Genomic DNA, 18,055 nt, shown 5'->3' with positions numbered 1-18,055 from the left:
TCATGGTTCAAAGAACCCACAACAATGTTTACTTGAATTTTCCATCTGAAGGAAGAGGGATTGGGAACTCATGGGTCTTATATCTTATCCCTGATCCTCTAATATAATATGGAGAGCTAGAAGCTGGAGCTATGGGCTGGAAACTGGGAATAAAGGTCTGTGTCTGATTCCCTGAATAGATCTCACCAGCCTTCCCAGGAAGAATCTGTGGAATGGTTCATAGCCATTTCTAAGTGATTCTCCCTGATTCCCCAGAGAGGTCAGGGAATGCTCTAGGGAATGCTCTTGTGTTCCAGACCACGCTACTCGGGGTATATTCAGTTTCCATATTATCGGGGTAAGAATCAGATCTCCCAAATTGAAATGGGCTGGGCTTTCCCTGAGAGAAACCCTGAAGGGTCCTAATCATGATCACAAATGAAGGACCAAAACCAGACAAATACCATACTAAACATCTTATTCTGGCATAAGGTTTACAGCAGGGAAGGGCATTTAGCTTTCCAGTGAATTGTGTCTGTCTGTGTTTATTTCCAATGTCAGTTATTAAATTAAGAACTTGTCTTGATGGCCAACGGCCCTTAGTAAATGCAAACACATTTCTGTATCTTATATTTTATACTAGAGAAATCAATATACGAAATACTTTCTACTCAAATAAGAGAAGACCTTTTATATTTTAGTCTTGTGAAGAGAACACATAAGCAAAACCATATTTTCCTTCTGTGGACTTTGGATCAATTTTAGTCTTCGTGTGTACCTTGTACTAACATTTATATGCACATAAACACAGGAGCTGAAGAAGGTAATGATAATTGATAACCAACTCATTTTTACATCAGAGGATAACAAATACATTAATGAATTAGGATTCCTTTATCTGCAGTGAATTAGATAGAGATAATAGAAACGTATCTTGAACTTTCTTCTGTCATGTATTATTAGAACTCTATGTACAGATAGAAACACATTTTGAACTAGTTTAAGCAAGAAAAGGAAAAAAAAAGTAGGAATTTGTTCAGATCGATATTGGAGAATCCCTTAGAATCCATGAGCTAGGAGCGTTTTAGGAATGGACTGGAGCCCTGTGGCAAACCCTGTGCCTGTTGCTTTTCTCTGTCTCTCCTACACATTGGCTCCATTTTGGCTTTGCTGTGGACTGCCTTTCTCTGTTCCTCAATTCAGTAGTGTAATGTGGTTGCCAGCAGCTACTGTATAGCTAGACACATGGAAAGGAATTCATCTCTCTGTTCCAGCCTCCAAATTTCTAGAGAAGGGATCTAATTGACCAAGCTTGGATTATGTGCCTAATTCCTGGACCAATTATTATAGCTATGGCCAAAGTGGTAGGTTGTGCTTTGGGAGAACTTGGCTGTTCCCATAGAAATCATGTGGAACAGTGAAGAGGAGTGTCAGTGTCCAGGAAACAGAGTGCCAGGCAAACAAACATTTAAAAGATGTTCACAGCACAGCATCAAACGACATATTTGCTTGAAAGAAAGTGTCTTAAGACTTTTAATGACTGTGAATAAATTGAAATTTTATTTAATCTAGACTGGTGTTTTATACTTAATTCTTCTTGTATTTATCAGTTATAACTAGCATTTTCACATGCTGCTGGCTATAAGGCATAGGTCTTACTTAAAGTAATAAGTTTAATATTAAAAAGTATAAAAAAACCTTATTTAATGACTCTTCTAATTGTTACTTCACGCTGTGAATGTTGATGAATGTGCAAGACAAAAATACACTTAATTTGTCTATTGTTTAAAAATCCAAGACACTCATTTTTTTTTTTAACATCTTTATTGGAGTATAATTGCTTTACAGTGGTGTGTTAGTTTCTGCTTTATAACAAAGTGAATCAGCTATACGTATACATATATCCCCATATCTCTTCCCTCTTACGTCTCCCTCCCACCCTTCCTATCCCACCCCTCTAGGTGGCAAGACACTCTTTTGACTGCTGTTAAAATAACTGTCTTTATATTTGCTTTAGCTAAATAAAGAAAATAAAGCATTGAAAAGAATCAGCATGTTATACATGGCCAAGCTGGGGCCAGATGTAATAACTGAAGAGATCAACATTGATGATGAAGATTCAACCATGGACCCTGAGGGTGCTGCCGAGACTTGTGTCTCAGTACAGTGTCAGAAACAAATCAAAGGTAGGATCCCTGGCTTAATCATTGAGTATGTTTTTGACTCCTGTTAGGATAATGCTTCTGAACCCTGGTTGCACATTGGAATTACATGAGAATTTCAAAAAATATTGATGCCTGGTTCCTACTTTGGAAAAAATTCTGGTTATTTGTCACAGGGGGTGGCCTGGTTGAGAATCATGATGGATGTATAGCTTTATGAGTTACTTTCTTGTTTGGGATTAGGCACTTTTGAAAGCATTGTCTTGACAGAAGCAGTCAGTTTGCCTATAAACTTCTAAAGGATAGGACTGTGTATTAAGATATTTTTGTTAAATGAAAGTAAGAATGAATAAAACTATATTTAGCCGACACCTCCTGTTAGTCTGGTTCTCTGTTGGAATCTCTGGGGAAGATACCTTCCCAAATTGCTTAGTCTCTGCCCTCCAGGAACTTCCCATATGATTCAGGCAATGAGCTAAAAGCAATATGTAGTATTAAGCAACTGCTGTGGTCTCCAAGTAGTGCTGTAAGGCAAGATCACATGATATATTTATTAAATACACATTAACTTTATTAATAAATAAATACACACACACACACACACACACACACACACACACACACACACACACACACACACACACACACACACCCTGTATATTGTTAAGGATGTAGGAAATGGAGCTTTTTAACTTACTGTACCTGTCAGGAGCAATACTTGTTTGCTTGTTTGGTAGATAAAACTTCAGCGGGAAGTATAAAGAAGAAAGTAAAAAGAAAGCCATCTTAACCTAACTTTCTACCCCCTAACTTAAGACAAAATCATATTTATGTTGGTAGGAAGGGAGAGGAAGTTTAAAGGCTTTCCTTTTGTTTGTATTTCTCCCTTCTGTTAGGTCTTGAATGGTATGGTCTCTTGTTCTTCTTTAAGATTAGCCAGCCAGTGAAGAAAGTGGTTTTAAAATAAGTCTCTGAGAACCCTTCAATTAAGCTGGGTTCATGTAAAAAGTTTGATTTAACTTATAAATAAATAACCACATAGCAGGTTTCTAACTGTCCTTGGAGAAGGGTAAGAAATTAAAAGCACTTAAAAGCTAAGTGGCAAAAGTATGTGGGCCTGGGTATAAATTTAAGTACTCTGTGCTAATCCATGTTTTTTTTTAACATTTGAGTGGTAGAGGTAACTTTAATCTAACACCAGAAGTTTTTGCACTTATAGTTGCTAGTATTTTCACTCTAGTAACACAGTTTTCATTAAATCTCAATAATATGAAATATGAAGTAAATTAAGAAACAAAACACCAACACCTCTGGAGAGAAAATTACTAGAATTAACCCTTTTTCAAATAGGTTATATTTTGAGTCAGTTCAAATAATGTTTAACGGCTGTAAATTGGCAGCAAGTCAGGATTTTTTTCTTTAAATCAAAATCTCCAAATTATTAGCTACCCAGTTTGTTTGTATTGCATTGTGACAAAAGCCCATGGCCATTATAAAATAAAAAAGAAATTAGTACAGTGCCTTAATTTGTTTTGCTGAAAGCTTAAAAAAATTCTACTTCTAAAATGCCAGATAGTTTCCTAGAATACAGGTTTGATGTATTGCAGAGAAAACATGATCTAGTATATTTAACATAGTGAGCGTGCCTGATATAAAACTTTAGAAACATAGCTATATTTGGGGTGGGGGAGAAGTGATATTTCCATTGTCTTTTGCTACTTCATTTTCCTTTTAATTGTTGAATAACTTTGACCATAAGCTGCACATGGATTGGCATTTTCAATTCTTCTGGCAAGATTGGTTTCTTCTTTTAAAAATAAGGCTTTTGTTTTTTCTTATTTTTTTCTTTAAAAATGCAGAACTTCGAGATCAAATTGTATCTGTTCAGGAGGAAAAGAAGATATTAGCCATTGAACTGGAAAATCTCAAGAGCAAACTTGTAGAAGTAATTGAAGAAGTATGTATCTTAGGCCCGAAAGGCAAGACCTTTAGTGTTTTAAGGTGTTTGGGGACAGGCTAAGTCAAAAACTTGCTGTTGGAAGCTAATTTCTGACATGAGAACCATGTACCAGTTTTAATCTTCTCTTGTCCCCACTATTTCAGGCATACAAAAAGGTATAGAAAATAAGATCATGAACATTCATGTACCCACTGTCTAGCTCAAGAAATAAAATAGTAAAATAATGTTGAAGTGTTTCCTATTGTCCCTCGTGTTTCACTGTGAGGCAGGTTTGTGACAGTGATATCTGCATTTAAGTCATACACTTTGTTGCTGCTCGTGAAGAATGATTTTGCTTCTCTGATGGAGGGCTGACTCAGTTGGGAAAGGCTATCCCCCTCTGTACCTCCAACACAGGTATATATGATAGATGGTAGAATGGGTTCAAGTGGGTATTTGGAGAATCTTTTTATTTTTCCTTTTGAATTGTCTTTAAGAGCAGGAGCACATAATTAGCCTTCTTTGCACGAGGCTTCAAGGATCTGCCTCTACAGTCTCGGTTTAACTTGTACCAGTGGTTCTCAGAGTCTGTAGCCCAAGGCTTCCCAACTGGTGTGTTATAGCACCTTGATATCCTTCAAATGGCTTACAGGTATGCCAGGGTATTGACCCCTTCAGTGAGCAGCCTCTTTCAGTTACCCCAGTTCCCATACACATATTCTTAAGGGCCATAATGTGAAAAAGGTTGGAAAGCAGTGACCACCAACCTCCCAGCTCCAGTTGCTTTTACTTATTGTGGCAATAAGTGTGAGTGGGAAGAAGGATGATGACATTTTAGAAGCGTTGAACAGTGTATACCAGTTACTAATTTAAACCAAAAACAACAATATAGCTTATACTAAAGGAAAGCAGTTCACAGACCATCTGGAAGTGCTGATGGATTCAGGGTCCCTTTCAGGACCATTACCTTAGCTTGTTTCTTGAGTATAACCATAGGAGAGAAAGAAAGACATTTTGATGCATTCCAGTCCTCAATTTTAATTATTTATTGATGATTCCCCTCCCACTTAGAGGTGTTATTGGAAGCCATTTCAGAAGTTGTTTTTATTATGACTATTTCAGACATCTGAAAAGTGTAAAAAACAAAATAACGAACCTCCATATGCCTACTATGTAGTTTAAAACATAAAACATTAGTATAGTATTGAAACCCATGTGCATCTCTCCCTAACTGCATTCTCCTCGCTCCCTGCACTGTTTCCTTAAACAACCATTATTCTGAACTTGTTTTTTATCATTTCAATGCATATATTTACATTTTTACTACAATGCCTAGTATTTTGAGTGTTTTTAACTATATAAACCTGCTTTTTTAACTCAACATAATGCTTTTGAGATTTATCCACTTGGTACATGTAACTTTACATTCTTTTTTTAAAACTATACTATGATTTTCTCTTTTCCTATTGATAGATGCCAAGAATTATTTCAGAAATTTAAGTTTTGGGGGCGGGGTGGAGATTTTCATATGTGTTTTGTTTAAGTCAAAGTTCAAAGTCTTTTTTATTTAAAAAATTTATGTATGTTTTACTTAAGCCAAATGTCATCAGAGTTTAAAATGAATACCAAAATTGAATATTGGCTCTCTGATTAAATGATTCAAGTATTTTCTGGATGCAGTCTAATTGGATTTTTGCATTAAAAATGTCATTCATTTACACTGGACAGCTAGAACACTGCCATATTTAGGGACCAATGCCAATGCTATTTGGAATATGTAAAGAAGTTCCAGATGTACATCCTAAATGAAATAGTTACTTTGAGGTTTTAAAAACATTTTAATAGAAGCCTAGCACAGTGAAGCCAATTACTGCTTTAATGTAACATCGTGTTGAAAGTTGAACAGCAATTTAAGTATCACACATCATCATATATCATGTTTTACAATTTTGGATGTTTTCTCCCATCAAAATATCACATTTTTAGGTAAATAAAGTTAAACAAGAAAAAGATGTTTTAAATTCGGAAGTTCTTGAACAGAGAAAAGTCTTAGAAAAATGCAATAGAGGTATGTATTTCCAGTCTTTTTCCTCAAATATATATGTAATTTATTTTGTTTATATATATTTTGTGTTGTTTTATACTGGTGTCTAAAGATTCTTGTAGCAAAAATCTTCTGTATTGTGTTTTCCTAACTTCTAGCAATGAGTCTCTCTCATTCCTGTTCTTTTACCACCTACCTGAGAGTCTGGGGACATTTAAAAGTGCTTTTGCTTGAGGAATTCATGACCCACTCATTTTGAAACTTCAAACCTAAATACTCTTTTGTCCTACATATATCCTGGGACCATGGCCGTATTGGCTATCCCCTCAGTATTTATATATCTGGTAGGTTAATTGGTAAACCTCTCCTCGATCCAGAAGAGATTAGGATATCTACATAAATACATGCAACATTATATGATAAAATTTTAATTAAGAGGATATGGAAAATGGGACAAAGGGAAAGTGAGAATATATATTAATGTACAAAGTCCTTATTACTTACTCCGAGTTTTTGCACATTTCCTGCCTGTGTACCTGAAGTCTGGCTCTGAGCTATCTAGGAGCCAGAGTGATGAGAGATTCATGATCATTTTTATGAATCACATAAAAATTTACCTGTTGGTCAGGAGAAGCAGACCTGGTCTCATGGTGAGAAGGAACTTTCTCCAGAGGCTACTTCTAGAGAAAATTCTGTGTAATTTGATTCCACCATCCTTGTCATAAAACACAGCATCAAGTCTCATGGGACCATTTCTTATGTCGCCTGGTTTAGGGCAAAGGAGCAAAGTGCAGTTCTGCAAACATAATTCTTAAGGGAGGGGACTTTGCTTTTTGTTCTCCTTTTTTCCCTCAGCCACTGTCTTTCCTAGTTCAGAAGCTACGACACTAAAAGGAAACCTTTCAGACCCAGGGCCTTCGCTATTGTTATTGGTGGTAGTTCTCCATCTTTGTGTCATTCATGAATTGAGATTTTTTTTTTTAGTAAATAAAGGACCTTGTAGCTAAGTGTGGGAGATGCACTAGGTTGTAACATTTCCTCTGCCTTTTGTGCATTTAAGAAGATAGAAATGGTGTAGAAGAATTTTCAGTCGTGATGCACTGTGCTAGAAACAGAGGGCTCTGCAGAGGTTAATATCATGGACCTTGCCTTCAGGGAGACCCTTATCTAGGAAGAGAGAGATTATATAAATAAATACATGACTAGGACCAACCGAATTTCTTTCAGAATCCAAGAGGGCCAGGTCATGTGAAAATTCACTTTTTATTATAGTGTTCTGGACATAGAATAGAAAGTCAATTATTTTGCCCAGGGCTTCAGATAGTCATAATCTTCTTTGTTTTCTTTGTGAAATTTCTTATTTGTAAATAGGTTTGAAAATCATTTAGCTCTCAGGGACCTGTAATTCACATGACAAACCACCACTTCATTGCTTTACTTGAGTAAGACTATTAGTCTTTCCTCTGAGGAGGCAGTAGATTGACCGAGTACAGAGTTTGAAATTCTATGTCATTAAGCAGTAAACCAGTCCTTAATCAGTTAGGACTGAAGTGCCCTGGAGGAACAGTTTGTGAAAGCTGCCATTAAGAGAGCCTTTTTAAAGGTTTTTATTGACATGACTCAGCCCAGGATTGAAAGTGCCTCGCTGGAAGCCAATGGAGAGACTAGTGTGCTGTCCACCTATGTGGTTCCTAGTTGGTCATGGCGTCATCACTCCCTCTGTCCCATCTACATCATTATTTAACAGAATAGGTCACAAAATGTCAAAAAGTAGGAAAGAATTCATGTTGCTCCTATTCGACAGGATAGTCCCTTTGAAGATTTCTGTCCATGGTGATTCTTTAATTCAAAGCTCTGACTCTGGGCCCATATGGATCTAAGGCTGTTTCTCTTCATTATAAACATGGAGAGCACTTTGAAATAACTTACATATGTACATTTTTTCTTTTTATTCAAATAACATACTTTTTTGGTGGAAAGTATAGATTTATATGGGAAAAGGAAAAAAAAAAAACTCAACCCTTACAGTCCAGAGATAAGCACTATTAACATTTTAGTGTTTATTCTTCCAGAAGAGGAAAAGGGGGAGGGGCAATTTATGGGTAGGGGACTAAGAGGTACAAACTATTATGTATAAAATGAGCTACAAGGATATATTGTACAACACAGGAAATATAGCCAATATTTTATAATAACTATAAATGGAGCATAACCTTTAAAAATTGTGCATCACTATATTGTACACCTTTAACATATAATATTGTGCATCAACTATATTTCAATCAAAAAACCTATATATGTACATTGAATTATTTATTAAATATGTTTATAATGTATATGGAGTATAAATAAAATACCAACAAAAGAAATATCTTTTTTGCTCATCGGTGCTTTACAAGCCCCTGAACATCAGTCTCTACTTGTGTTCCTTCCTTGGACTTCTTTCATTGCTTTTATTTATAGTTTTGTCAGAGATATATATATATATATATATATATATATATATATATCCCTAAACAGCATATTGTTTAATTTTGCCTGTTTTTGAACTTTATATAAATGATATCATTTTGCATATGTCCTTCTGTTACTTTTTGTGTTTGTCCGGTTCATCATGTTGAAGGGTATTGCTGTGGTACGTTTATTTTCACTGCTGTATAATATTTCATTCAATGTCTGTACCAAAATTCATTTATCCAGTATCCATTTGGTGAATGTTTGAGTTTTTTCCAGTTTTTTTGCTATTCCAAGTCATGCTGTTATGAAAATTCTTATACATGTCTTCTGGTGCACATATCCAAGAGTTTCACTAAGATATATGCCAAAGGTAAAATTTTATCTTCAATTTCACTACATAATGCCAAATTATTTTTAAAGTAGATCTATAAGTTTATACTCCTGTTAACAGTGTATTTGTTTCCATTGTTCTGTATTCTCTCCCAACTTGATATAGCTATACTTTAAAATTTTTGCCAGTTGCCTCTTTGGTGAGTATAAAAAGGTAGCTATGGTTTTACTTTCCTTTTCCTTGGTTACTAATGCAGATGGTAATTGGCCTTTCACATGTTTCCTGTTCAGTGAAATCCTTGTTGATGTGTTTTGTATGTGGCTTTTAAAAAACAAAAATGAACTCATTTTAAAGATATATCATGAATGTCTTTCCGTTCAGTAAATATGCCTCTACAATGTAATTTTGATGGCAGAATATTTCTTGTACATAGCATACTTTACTTACTGATCCTTCAGTGTTAGACCATCTAGATTATTTCGCTGTTTTCAGCAATGATGCAGAGAGCACCCTTGCAATTAAATCTCTGTATATGTTCATGATTTATTCTTTAAGGAGAATAAATACATTCCTAAAAGTGGAATTGTTGAGTCAAAGGGTATGAATGAATAGTTTTAGATTTTAGATTCATATTGCCAAGTTGCCCTCTAAAAAGGTCTTACCAATTTATACTCCAACCAGCAATGAATGCGGGTGCTTATATGCCTGAATAAGGAATCTTTTCGTCACCATTTTTCATCCTTATTCCTGATAATCTGTGTGGCGTATTGTCCATTTTTTTTTCCTTGTCTTCTCAAGTGTCCATGCTAGCAGTAGAAGAGTATGAGGAAATGCAAGTGAACTTGGAACTGGAGAAGGACCTTCGAAAGAAAGCAGAGTCATTTGCACAAGAGGTAAATATCTTGCAGAGACTTCGTATTTTATTTTTATATTTTAAAGAACTTTGCAGATGACATATAAAAATATTTTTTGAGGTTGAATAAGCAGTTGTCACTTTGAATTAAGGATCACCTGATTTAGGGAGCTATGGAATAGTATCAAATTCATTGAACTTGGTGTCGGAAGATCTGGGTTTAAATTTTGGTCGTGTCATTCAGTTAGTAGTTGTATGTTACTAGCAGTTATTAGCAGTCCCTTAGCCTCTTTGGGCTTCACTTTCACCATCTGTAAAATGGGTGATGTTACCAACCTAACCAAGTGGATTTTAAAATCAAATGGCACAATTTTTCAAAAGAATTTTGTAAACTATAAAATTCTGTGTCAGGGAAAGAAATTATATTTAGGGATACCCATCCCATAACTTGTGAGGGAAAGTCCAACTTGAGTACAGGATTTTTGTTTGTTTGTTTGTTATATTCCAGTTTTTCAGTCTTTACCTTTTCTTTTTTTAAAAAATTAATTAATTAATTAATTTATGGCTGTGTTGGGTCTTCATTTCTGTGCGAGGGCTTTCTCTAGTTGTGGCAAATGGGGACCACTCTTCATCGCGGTGCGCGGGCCTCTCACTATCGCGGCCTCTCTTGTTGTGGAGCACAGGCTCCAGACGCGCAGGCTCAGTAATTGTGGCTCACGGGCCCAGTTGCTCCGTGGCAGAGTACAGGATTTTTGCATGTTTCCAGTAGCCTTAAGAATCTAGGTTACGTCTCAGTATACCATCTGAAATAACAATATCATGGTCTTAGTATTTCTCTTCAGCTACAATTCAGTGCTCTCATTATGTGAGTTGATTCTTCCACTTGCTGTGGAACATTGTCATGTTACACATCCATTATCTGAGCCTTTCACCAGAGTAATGACTTTTCTCTCATGTTAGAGATAAGCTTTGAGCTTCTCATGTTCTGGCCTTAACTTTGTTGCCATGTGGTTATTGGGTATTCCATGGCTCTGGGACTGGATTCCAGGGAAATGATGAGGCACATCATTCATTCAGTTCAGTTGGCTGAACTGTAACAGCTCATGATGTGGAGCTGATCTGCATGAGACTTCCATCATGTGTAAATATTTTGAATCTGTGCGTACTGTACGTTCAAGGGAAGTAGCTAAGGAAATATAAAACATTCTTAGGTGGACATATCCAAGGTGTAGAAGGAAGACAAAAGCATGGGGTTATGGGAATGACATTTGAAAATCAGATTATGGTTTTGTGCAGGAGTTTTTCTGTGCTTGAATGTAGCTGTGCTAGCAATGAACTCTATAAAAGATTTAGTCTGAGAAGATCTGATTTGAAATATTATGATTCATTTTATTCAGAGAGTTTAATGAAAGGTGAGTAAGTATTGTTCTCTTATTTCCTGGAAGGAAGAAAAAAAAAATTAAAGTGTGTTAGAGCCCTTTGGAAAAAGCTGCAGCATATAAATAATGGAACTAAATAAATGGTTGAAGGGAGGGAGAGTAGAGATAATGTGAAGATGCCTCCATTGCAAAACTGAAAATGTTGGCTGATTTTGACCTGAATGCTAGGGTCTTATTTTGAGAGACATTTTCAGTTTTCCATTTCTTGTTTGTAGAATGATGTTAGAATACAAAGCAGCTCAAAGAAAAACTTGAAGGCCATGCAGTAGCAGAGAGGATAGATGGAAGAAGTAAGATTCCTTTAAGAATATGGAAATGAATGATTCAGTCTGCCATCCACTTGGTAGTGATTAGTGGAAACAATAATGCTGACACGTTAACCCAGAATGAGGAGAGAGAAGTTTGAGGAGGGAAAGCAAGAGTGGTGGCACTTACATTACTGGTAGCGTAAGTATATGCAACAGTGCTCAATGATTTTACAATATCTAGGTTTGATCTACACAGTAGTGAGAAGAAAAGACAAAGCTAGATTAGAACTACTATATCTTCCCTTTTCATGGTTTACAAATTCTCAGGTTTTCAACAGATAACTACGGTTAAAAGGTACACGACTTGGCTTAACCAGAGAAGTAACACTTTTGCGTTTTGTTCCTTAGTGCATTCAGCAAACATCTAGTAAGCCAGTCAGTGTGTAGATAGTGGGAATATAATGGTGAAGAAAGCAAATATGAACCTTGCCCTGTTGGAGTATACAGTGTACAGCTGTAGAAATCAATTTTTTTTTTTTTCCTATTTTCGTTTTGCCAAACTCTGAATATTTGACGGTGCTTTTCTTTTTTTTTTTTTAATTTTTGGATTTTATTTTATTTATTTTTTTATACAGCAGGTTCTTATTAGTCATCAGTTTTATACACATCAGTATATACATGTCAATCCCAATCTCCCAATTCATCACACCACCCCCCCACCCCCCCACGGCTTTCCCCCCTTGGTGTCCATACGTTTGTTCTCTACATCTGTGTCTCAACTTCTGCCCTGCAAACCGGTTCATCTGTACCATTTTTCTAGGTTCCACATATATGCGTTAATATACAATATTTGTTTTTCTCTTTCTGACTTACTTCACTCTGTATGACAGTCTCTAGATACATCCACGTCTCTACAAATGACCCAATTTCGTTCCTTTTTATGGCTGAGTAATATTCCATTGTATATATGTACCACAACTTCTTTATCCATTCGTCTGTCGATGGGCATTTAGGTTGCTTCCATGACCTGGCTATTGGAAATACTGCTGCAATGAACATTGGGGTGCATGTGTCTTTTTGAATTATGGTTTTCTCAGGTTATATGCCCAGTAGTGGGATTGCTGGGTCATATGGTAATTCTATTTTTAGTTTTTTAAGGAACCTCCATATTGTTCTCCATAGTGGCTGTATCAATTTACATTCCCACCAACAGTGCAAGAGGGTTCCCTTTTCTCCACAACCTCTCCAGCATTTGTTGTTTGTAGATTTTCTGATGATGCCCATTCTAACTGGTGTGAGGTGATACCTCATTGTAGTTTTGATTTGCATTTCTCTAATAATTAGTGATGTTGAGCAGCTTTTCATGTGCTTCTTGGCCATCTGTATGTCTTCTTTTGAGAAATGTCTGTTTAGGTCTTCTGCCCATTTTTGGATTGGGTTGTTTGTTTTTTAATATTGAGCTGCATGAGCTGTTTATATATTTTGGAGATTAATCCTTAGTCCGTTGATTCGTTTGCAAATATTTTCTCCCATTCTGAGGGTTGTCTGTTCGTCTTGTTTATGGTTTCCTTTGCTGTGCAAAAGCTTTGAAGTTTCATTAGGTCCCATTTGTTTATTTTTGTTTTTATTTCCATTACTCTAGGAGGTGGATCAAAAAAGATCTTGCTGTGATTTATGTCAAAGAGTGTTCTTCCTATGTTTTCCTCTAAGAGTTTTATAGTGTCCAGTCTTACATTTAGGTCTCTAATCCATTTTGAGTTTATTTTTGTGTATGGTGTTAGGGAGTGTCCTAATTTCATTCTTTTACATGTAGCTGTCCAGTTTTCCCAGCACTACTTATTGAAGAGGCTGTCTTTTCTCCATTGTATATCCTTGCCTCTTTTGTCATAGATTACTTGACCATAGGTGCTTTCTCTGGGCTTTCTATCTTGTTCCATTGATCTATGTTTCTGTTTTTGTGCCAGTACCATATTGTCTTGATTACTGTAGCTTTGTAGTAAAGTCTGAAGTCAGGGAGTCTGATTCCTCCAGCTCCATTTTTTTCCCTCAAGACTGCTTTGGCTATTTGGGGTCTTTTGTGTCTCCATGAAAATTTTAACATTTTTTGTTCTAGTTCCGTAAAGAATGCCACTGGTAATTTGATAGGGATTGCATTGAATCTGTAGATTGCTTTGGGTAGTATAGTCATTTTCACAATATTGATTCTTCCAATCCAAGAACATGGTATATCTCTCCATCTGTTGGTATCATCTTTAATTTCTTTCATCAGTGTCTTATAGTTTTCTGCATACAGGTCTTTTGTCTCCCTAGGTAGCTTTATTCCTAGGTATTTTATTCTTTTTGTTGCAATGGTAAATGGGAGTGTTTCCTTAATTTCTCTTTCTGATTTTTCATCATTAATGTATAGGAATGCAAGAGATTTCTGTGCATTAATTTTGTATCCTGCAACTTTACCAAATCCATTGATTGGCTCTAGTAGTTTTCTGGTGGCATCTTTAGGATTCTCTATGTATAGTATCATGTCATCTGCAAACAGTGACAGTTTTACTTCTTCTTTTCCAATTTGTATTCCTTTTATTTCTTTTTCTTCTCTGATTGCTGTGGCTAGGACTTCCAAAACTATGTTGAATAATAGTGGCGAGAGTGGACATCCTTGTCTTGTTCCTGATCTTAGAGGAAATACTTTCAGTTTTCCACCATTGAGAATGATGTTTGCTCTGGGTTTGTCGTATATGGCCTTTATTATGTTGAGGTGGGTTCCCTCTATGCCCACTTTCTGGAGAGTTTTTATCATAAATGGGTGTTGAATTTTGTCGAAACCTTTTTCTGCATCTATTGAGATGATCATATGGTTTTTATTCTTCAATTTGTTAATATGGTGTGTCACATTGATTGATTTGCGTATATTGAAGAATCCTTGCATCCCTGGGATAAATCCCACTTGATCGTGGTGTATGATCCTTTTAATGTGTTGTTGGATTCTGTTTGCTAGTATTTTGTTGAGGATTTTTGCATCTATATTCATGAGTGATATTGGTCTGTAATTTTCTTTTTTTGTAGTATCTTTGTCTGGTTTTGGTATCAGGGTGATGGTGGCCTCATAGAATGAGTTTGGGAGTGTTCCTTCCTCTGCAATTTTTTGGAAGAGTTTGAGAAGGATGGGTGTTAGTTCTGTAAATGTTTGATAGAATTCACCTGTGAAGCCATCTGGTCCTGGACTTTTGTTTGTTGGAAGATTTTTAATCACAGTTTCAATTTCATTACTTGTGATTGGTCTGTTCATATTTTCTATTTCTTCCTGGTTCAGTCTTGGAAGGTTATACCTTTCTAAGAATTTGTCCATTTCTTCCAGGTTGTCCATTTTATTGGCATAGAGTTGCTTGCAGTAGTCTCTTAGGATGCTTTGTATTTCTGCGGTGTCTGTTGTAACTTCTCCTTTTTCATTTCTAATTTTATTGATTTGAGTCCTCTCCCTCTTTTTCTTGATGAGTCTGGCTAATGGTTTATCAACTTTATTTATCTTCTCAAAGAACCAGCTTTTAGTTTTATTGATCTTTGCTATTGTTTTCTTTGTTTCTATTTCATTTATTTCTGCTCTGATCTTTATGATTTCTTTCCTTCTGCTAACTTTGAGTTTTGTTTGTTCTTCTTTCTCTAGTTTCTTTAGGTGTAAGGTTAGATTGTTTATTTGAGATTTTTCTTGTTTCTTGAGGTAGGCTTGTATAGCTATAAACTTCCCTTTTAGAACTGCTTTTGCTGCATCCCATAGGTTTTAGATCGTCGTGTTTTTATTGTCATTTGTGTCTAGGTATTTTTTGATTTCCTCTTTGATTTCTTTAGTGATCTGTTGGTTATTTAGTAATGTATTGTTTAGCCTCCATGTGTTTGTGTTTTTACGTTTTTTTCCCTGTAATTCATTTCTAATCTCATAGCGTTGTGGTCAGAAAAGATGCTTGATATGATTTCAATTTTCTTAAATTTACTGAGGCTTGATTTGTGACCCAAGATGTGATCTATCCTGGAGAATGTTCCGTGCGCACTTGAGAAGAAGGTGTAATCTGCTGTTTTTGGATGGAATGTCCTATAAATATCAATTAAATCTATCTGGTCTATTGTGTCATTTAAAGCTTCTGTTTCCTTATTTTCATTTTGGATGATCTGTCCATTGGTTTAAGTGAGGTGTTAAAGTCCCCCACAATTATTGTGTTACTGTCGATTTCCTCTTTTATAGCTGTTAGCAGTTGTCTTATGTATTGAGGTGCTCCTATGTTGGGTGCATATATATTTTTAATTGTTATATCTTCTTCTAGGATTGATCCCTTGATCATTATGTAGTGTCCTTCCTTGTCTCTTGTAACATTCTTTATTTTAAAGTCTATTTTATCTGATACTAGTATTGCTACTCCAGCTTTCTTTTGATTTCCATTTGCATGAATATCTTTTTCCATCCCCTCACTTTCAGTCTGTATGTGTCCCTAGGTCTGAAGTGGGTCTCTTGTAGACAGCATATAGATGGGTCTTGTTTTTGTATCCATTCAACAAGCCTGTGTCTTGTGGTTGGAGCATTTAATCCATTCACGTTTAAGGTAATTATCAATATGTATGTTCCTATGACCATTTTCTTAATTGTTTTGGGTTTGTTTTTTTAGGTCCTTTTCTTCTCTTGTGTTTCCCACTTAGAGAAGTTCCTTTAGCATTTGTTGTAGAGTTGGTTTGGTGGTGCTGAATTCTCTTAGCTTTTGCTTGTCTGTAAAGCTTTGGATTTCTGCATTGAATCTGAATGAGATCCTTGCTGCATAGAGTAATCTTGGTTGTAGTTTCTTCCCTTTCATCACTTTTAAGTATATCATGCCACTCCCTTCTGGCTTGTAGAGTTTCTGCTGAGAAATCAGCTGTTAACCTTATGGGAGTTCCCTTGTATGTTATTTGTGGTTTTCCTCTTGCTGCTTTCAATAATTTTTCTTTGTCTTTAATTGTTGCCAATTTGATTACTGTGTGTCTCGGTGTGTTTCTCCTTGGGTTTATCCTGTATGGGACTTGCTGCGCTTCCTGGACTTGGGTGGCTATTTCCTTTCCCATGTTAGGGAATTTTTCATCTGTAATCTCTTCAGATATTTTCTTGGGTCCTTTCTCTCTCTCTTCACCTTCTGGGACCCCTATAATGCGAATGTTGTTGCATTTAATGTTGTCCCAGAGGTCTCTTAGGCTGTCTTCATTTCTTTTCATTCTCTTTTCTTTATTCTGTTCCGCAGCAGTGAATTCCACCATTCTTTCTTCCAGGTCACTTTTCCATTCTTCTGCCTCAGTTATTCTGCTGTTGATTCCTTCTAGTGTAGTTTTCATTTCAGTTATTGTATTGTTCATCTCTGTTTGTTTGTTCTTTAATTCTTCTAGGTCTTTGTTAAACATTTCTGGCATCTTCTCAATCTTTGCCTCCATTCTTTTTCCGAGGTCCTGGATCATCTTCACTATCATTATTCTGAATTCTTTTTCTGGAAGGTTGCCTATCTCCACTTCATTTACTTGTTTTTCTGGGGTTTTATCTTGTTCCTTCATCTGGTACATAGCCCTCTGCGTTTTCATCTTGTCTATCTTTCTGTGAATGTGGGTTTTGTTTCACAGGCTGCAGGATTGCAGTTTTTCTTGCTTCTGCTCAGAAATCAATTTTTGAAGTTAATTTAGGTTACCTTTTTAGTTACAAAAGGAAGATATATACCTTGTAAACATACAAACAATTCTCAAATGTGTAAATTAAAAATTGAATGTTTCTTCCTTACTTCTGTTCACACTTGTCCAATTAAAAACCAAAACCAGGACTTCCCTGGTGGCACAGTGGTTAAGAATCCGCCTGCCAATGCAGGGGACACAGGTTTGAGCCCTGGTCTGGGAAGATACCACATGCTGTGAAGCAACTAAGCCCGTGCACCACAACTACTGAGCCCACGCGCCACAACTACTGAGCCCACGCGCCACAACTAATGAAGCCTGCGCGCCTAGATCCCGTGCTCTGCAATGAGAAGCCACTGCAGTGAGAAACCCGTGCACTGCAGCGAAGAGTAGCCCCCACTCGCCACAACTAGAGAAAGCCCACGGGCAGCAACCAAGACCCAATGCAGCCAACAGTAAATGAATTTAAAAAAAAAAACAAAAACCCGAAACCAAAAACATGATCCCCCACACGGAAGAAACAACCGGTTGTCTTCATAACTATGTTAAGTTCTTGTATTTCCTCAACATAATTTCAATTTTTGATGACTTTCCTGTACTTTTTGAATGTATAATTTTTACTATTTAGTGTAGTTTTTCTTTTCTCTGTTTAATGGTGTGGATACCTTTTTCAACATGTAGTCCCAATATACTGTGAGACTATTATGTAATTAGTGTTGTTTTCAGACAACTCAGATGATGATATTTTAATGTCATTTTGGAAAAAATGAATTATATATTAATAACACAACATTTTCTTCTCATTCTTTGAAAAGATTTAGGAAAATTTCTCTGAAATTCTGATACCAATGATGTTATTTGTCTGGTAAGGGACCAACTTAATAACTCTAACCAACAAGTTCTTACCATGGCTAAAAACCAAATTCATTAGGTTTA

The 18,055-nt window shown here is 36.1% G+C and overlaps 1 protein-coding gene across 9 annotated transcripts in view; it reads left to right on the top strand.

Annotated features, from left to right (window-relative positions):
- SHTN1 (shootin 1) overlaps nt 1-18,055 on the top strand; it is a 101,830-nt gene that overhangs the window by 36,136 nt on the left and 47,639 nt on the right. For all 9 annotated transcript variants that reach the window (XM_082407839.1, XM_082407840.1, XM_082407835.1 and 6 more), the window contains 4 exons: nt 1,997-2,165; nt 4,001-4,098; nt 6,067-6,148; nt 9,711-9,805. In XM_082407839.1, coding sequence (XP_082263965.1) covers nt 1,997-2,165; nt 4,001-4,098; nt 6,067-6,148; nt 9,711-9,805 — 444 coding nt within the window. The remainder of the gene's footprint in view (nt 1-1,996; nt 2,166-4,000; nt 4,099-6,066; nt 6,149-9,710; nt 9,806-18,055) is intronic.

The sequence above is a fragment of the Balaenoptera borealis genome, assembly GCF_965194805.1.
Source record: "Balaenoptera borealis genome assembly, chromosome: 10".
NCBI classification, from domain to species: Eukaryota; Metazoa; Chordata; class Mammalia; order Artiodactyla; family Balaenopteridae; genus Balaenoptera; species Balaenoptera borealis.
The sequence above is the reverse complement of the archived record's forward strand: the minus strand, read 5'-3'. Positions and strand labels throughout refer to the sequence as shown.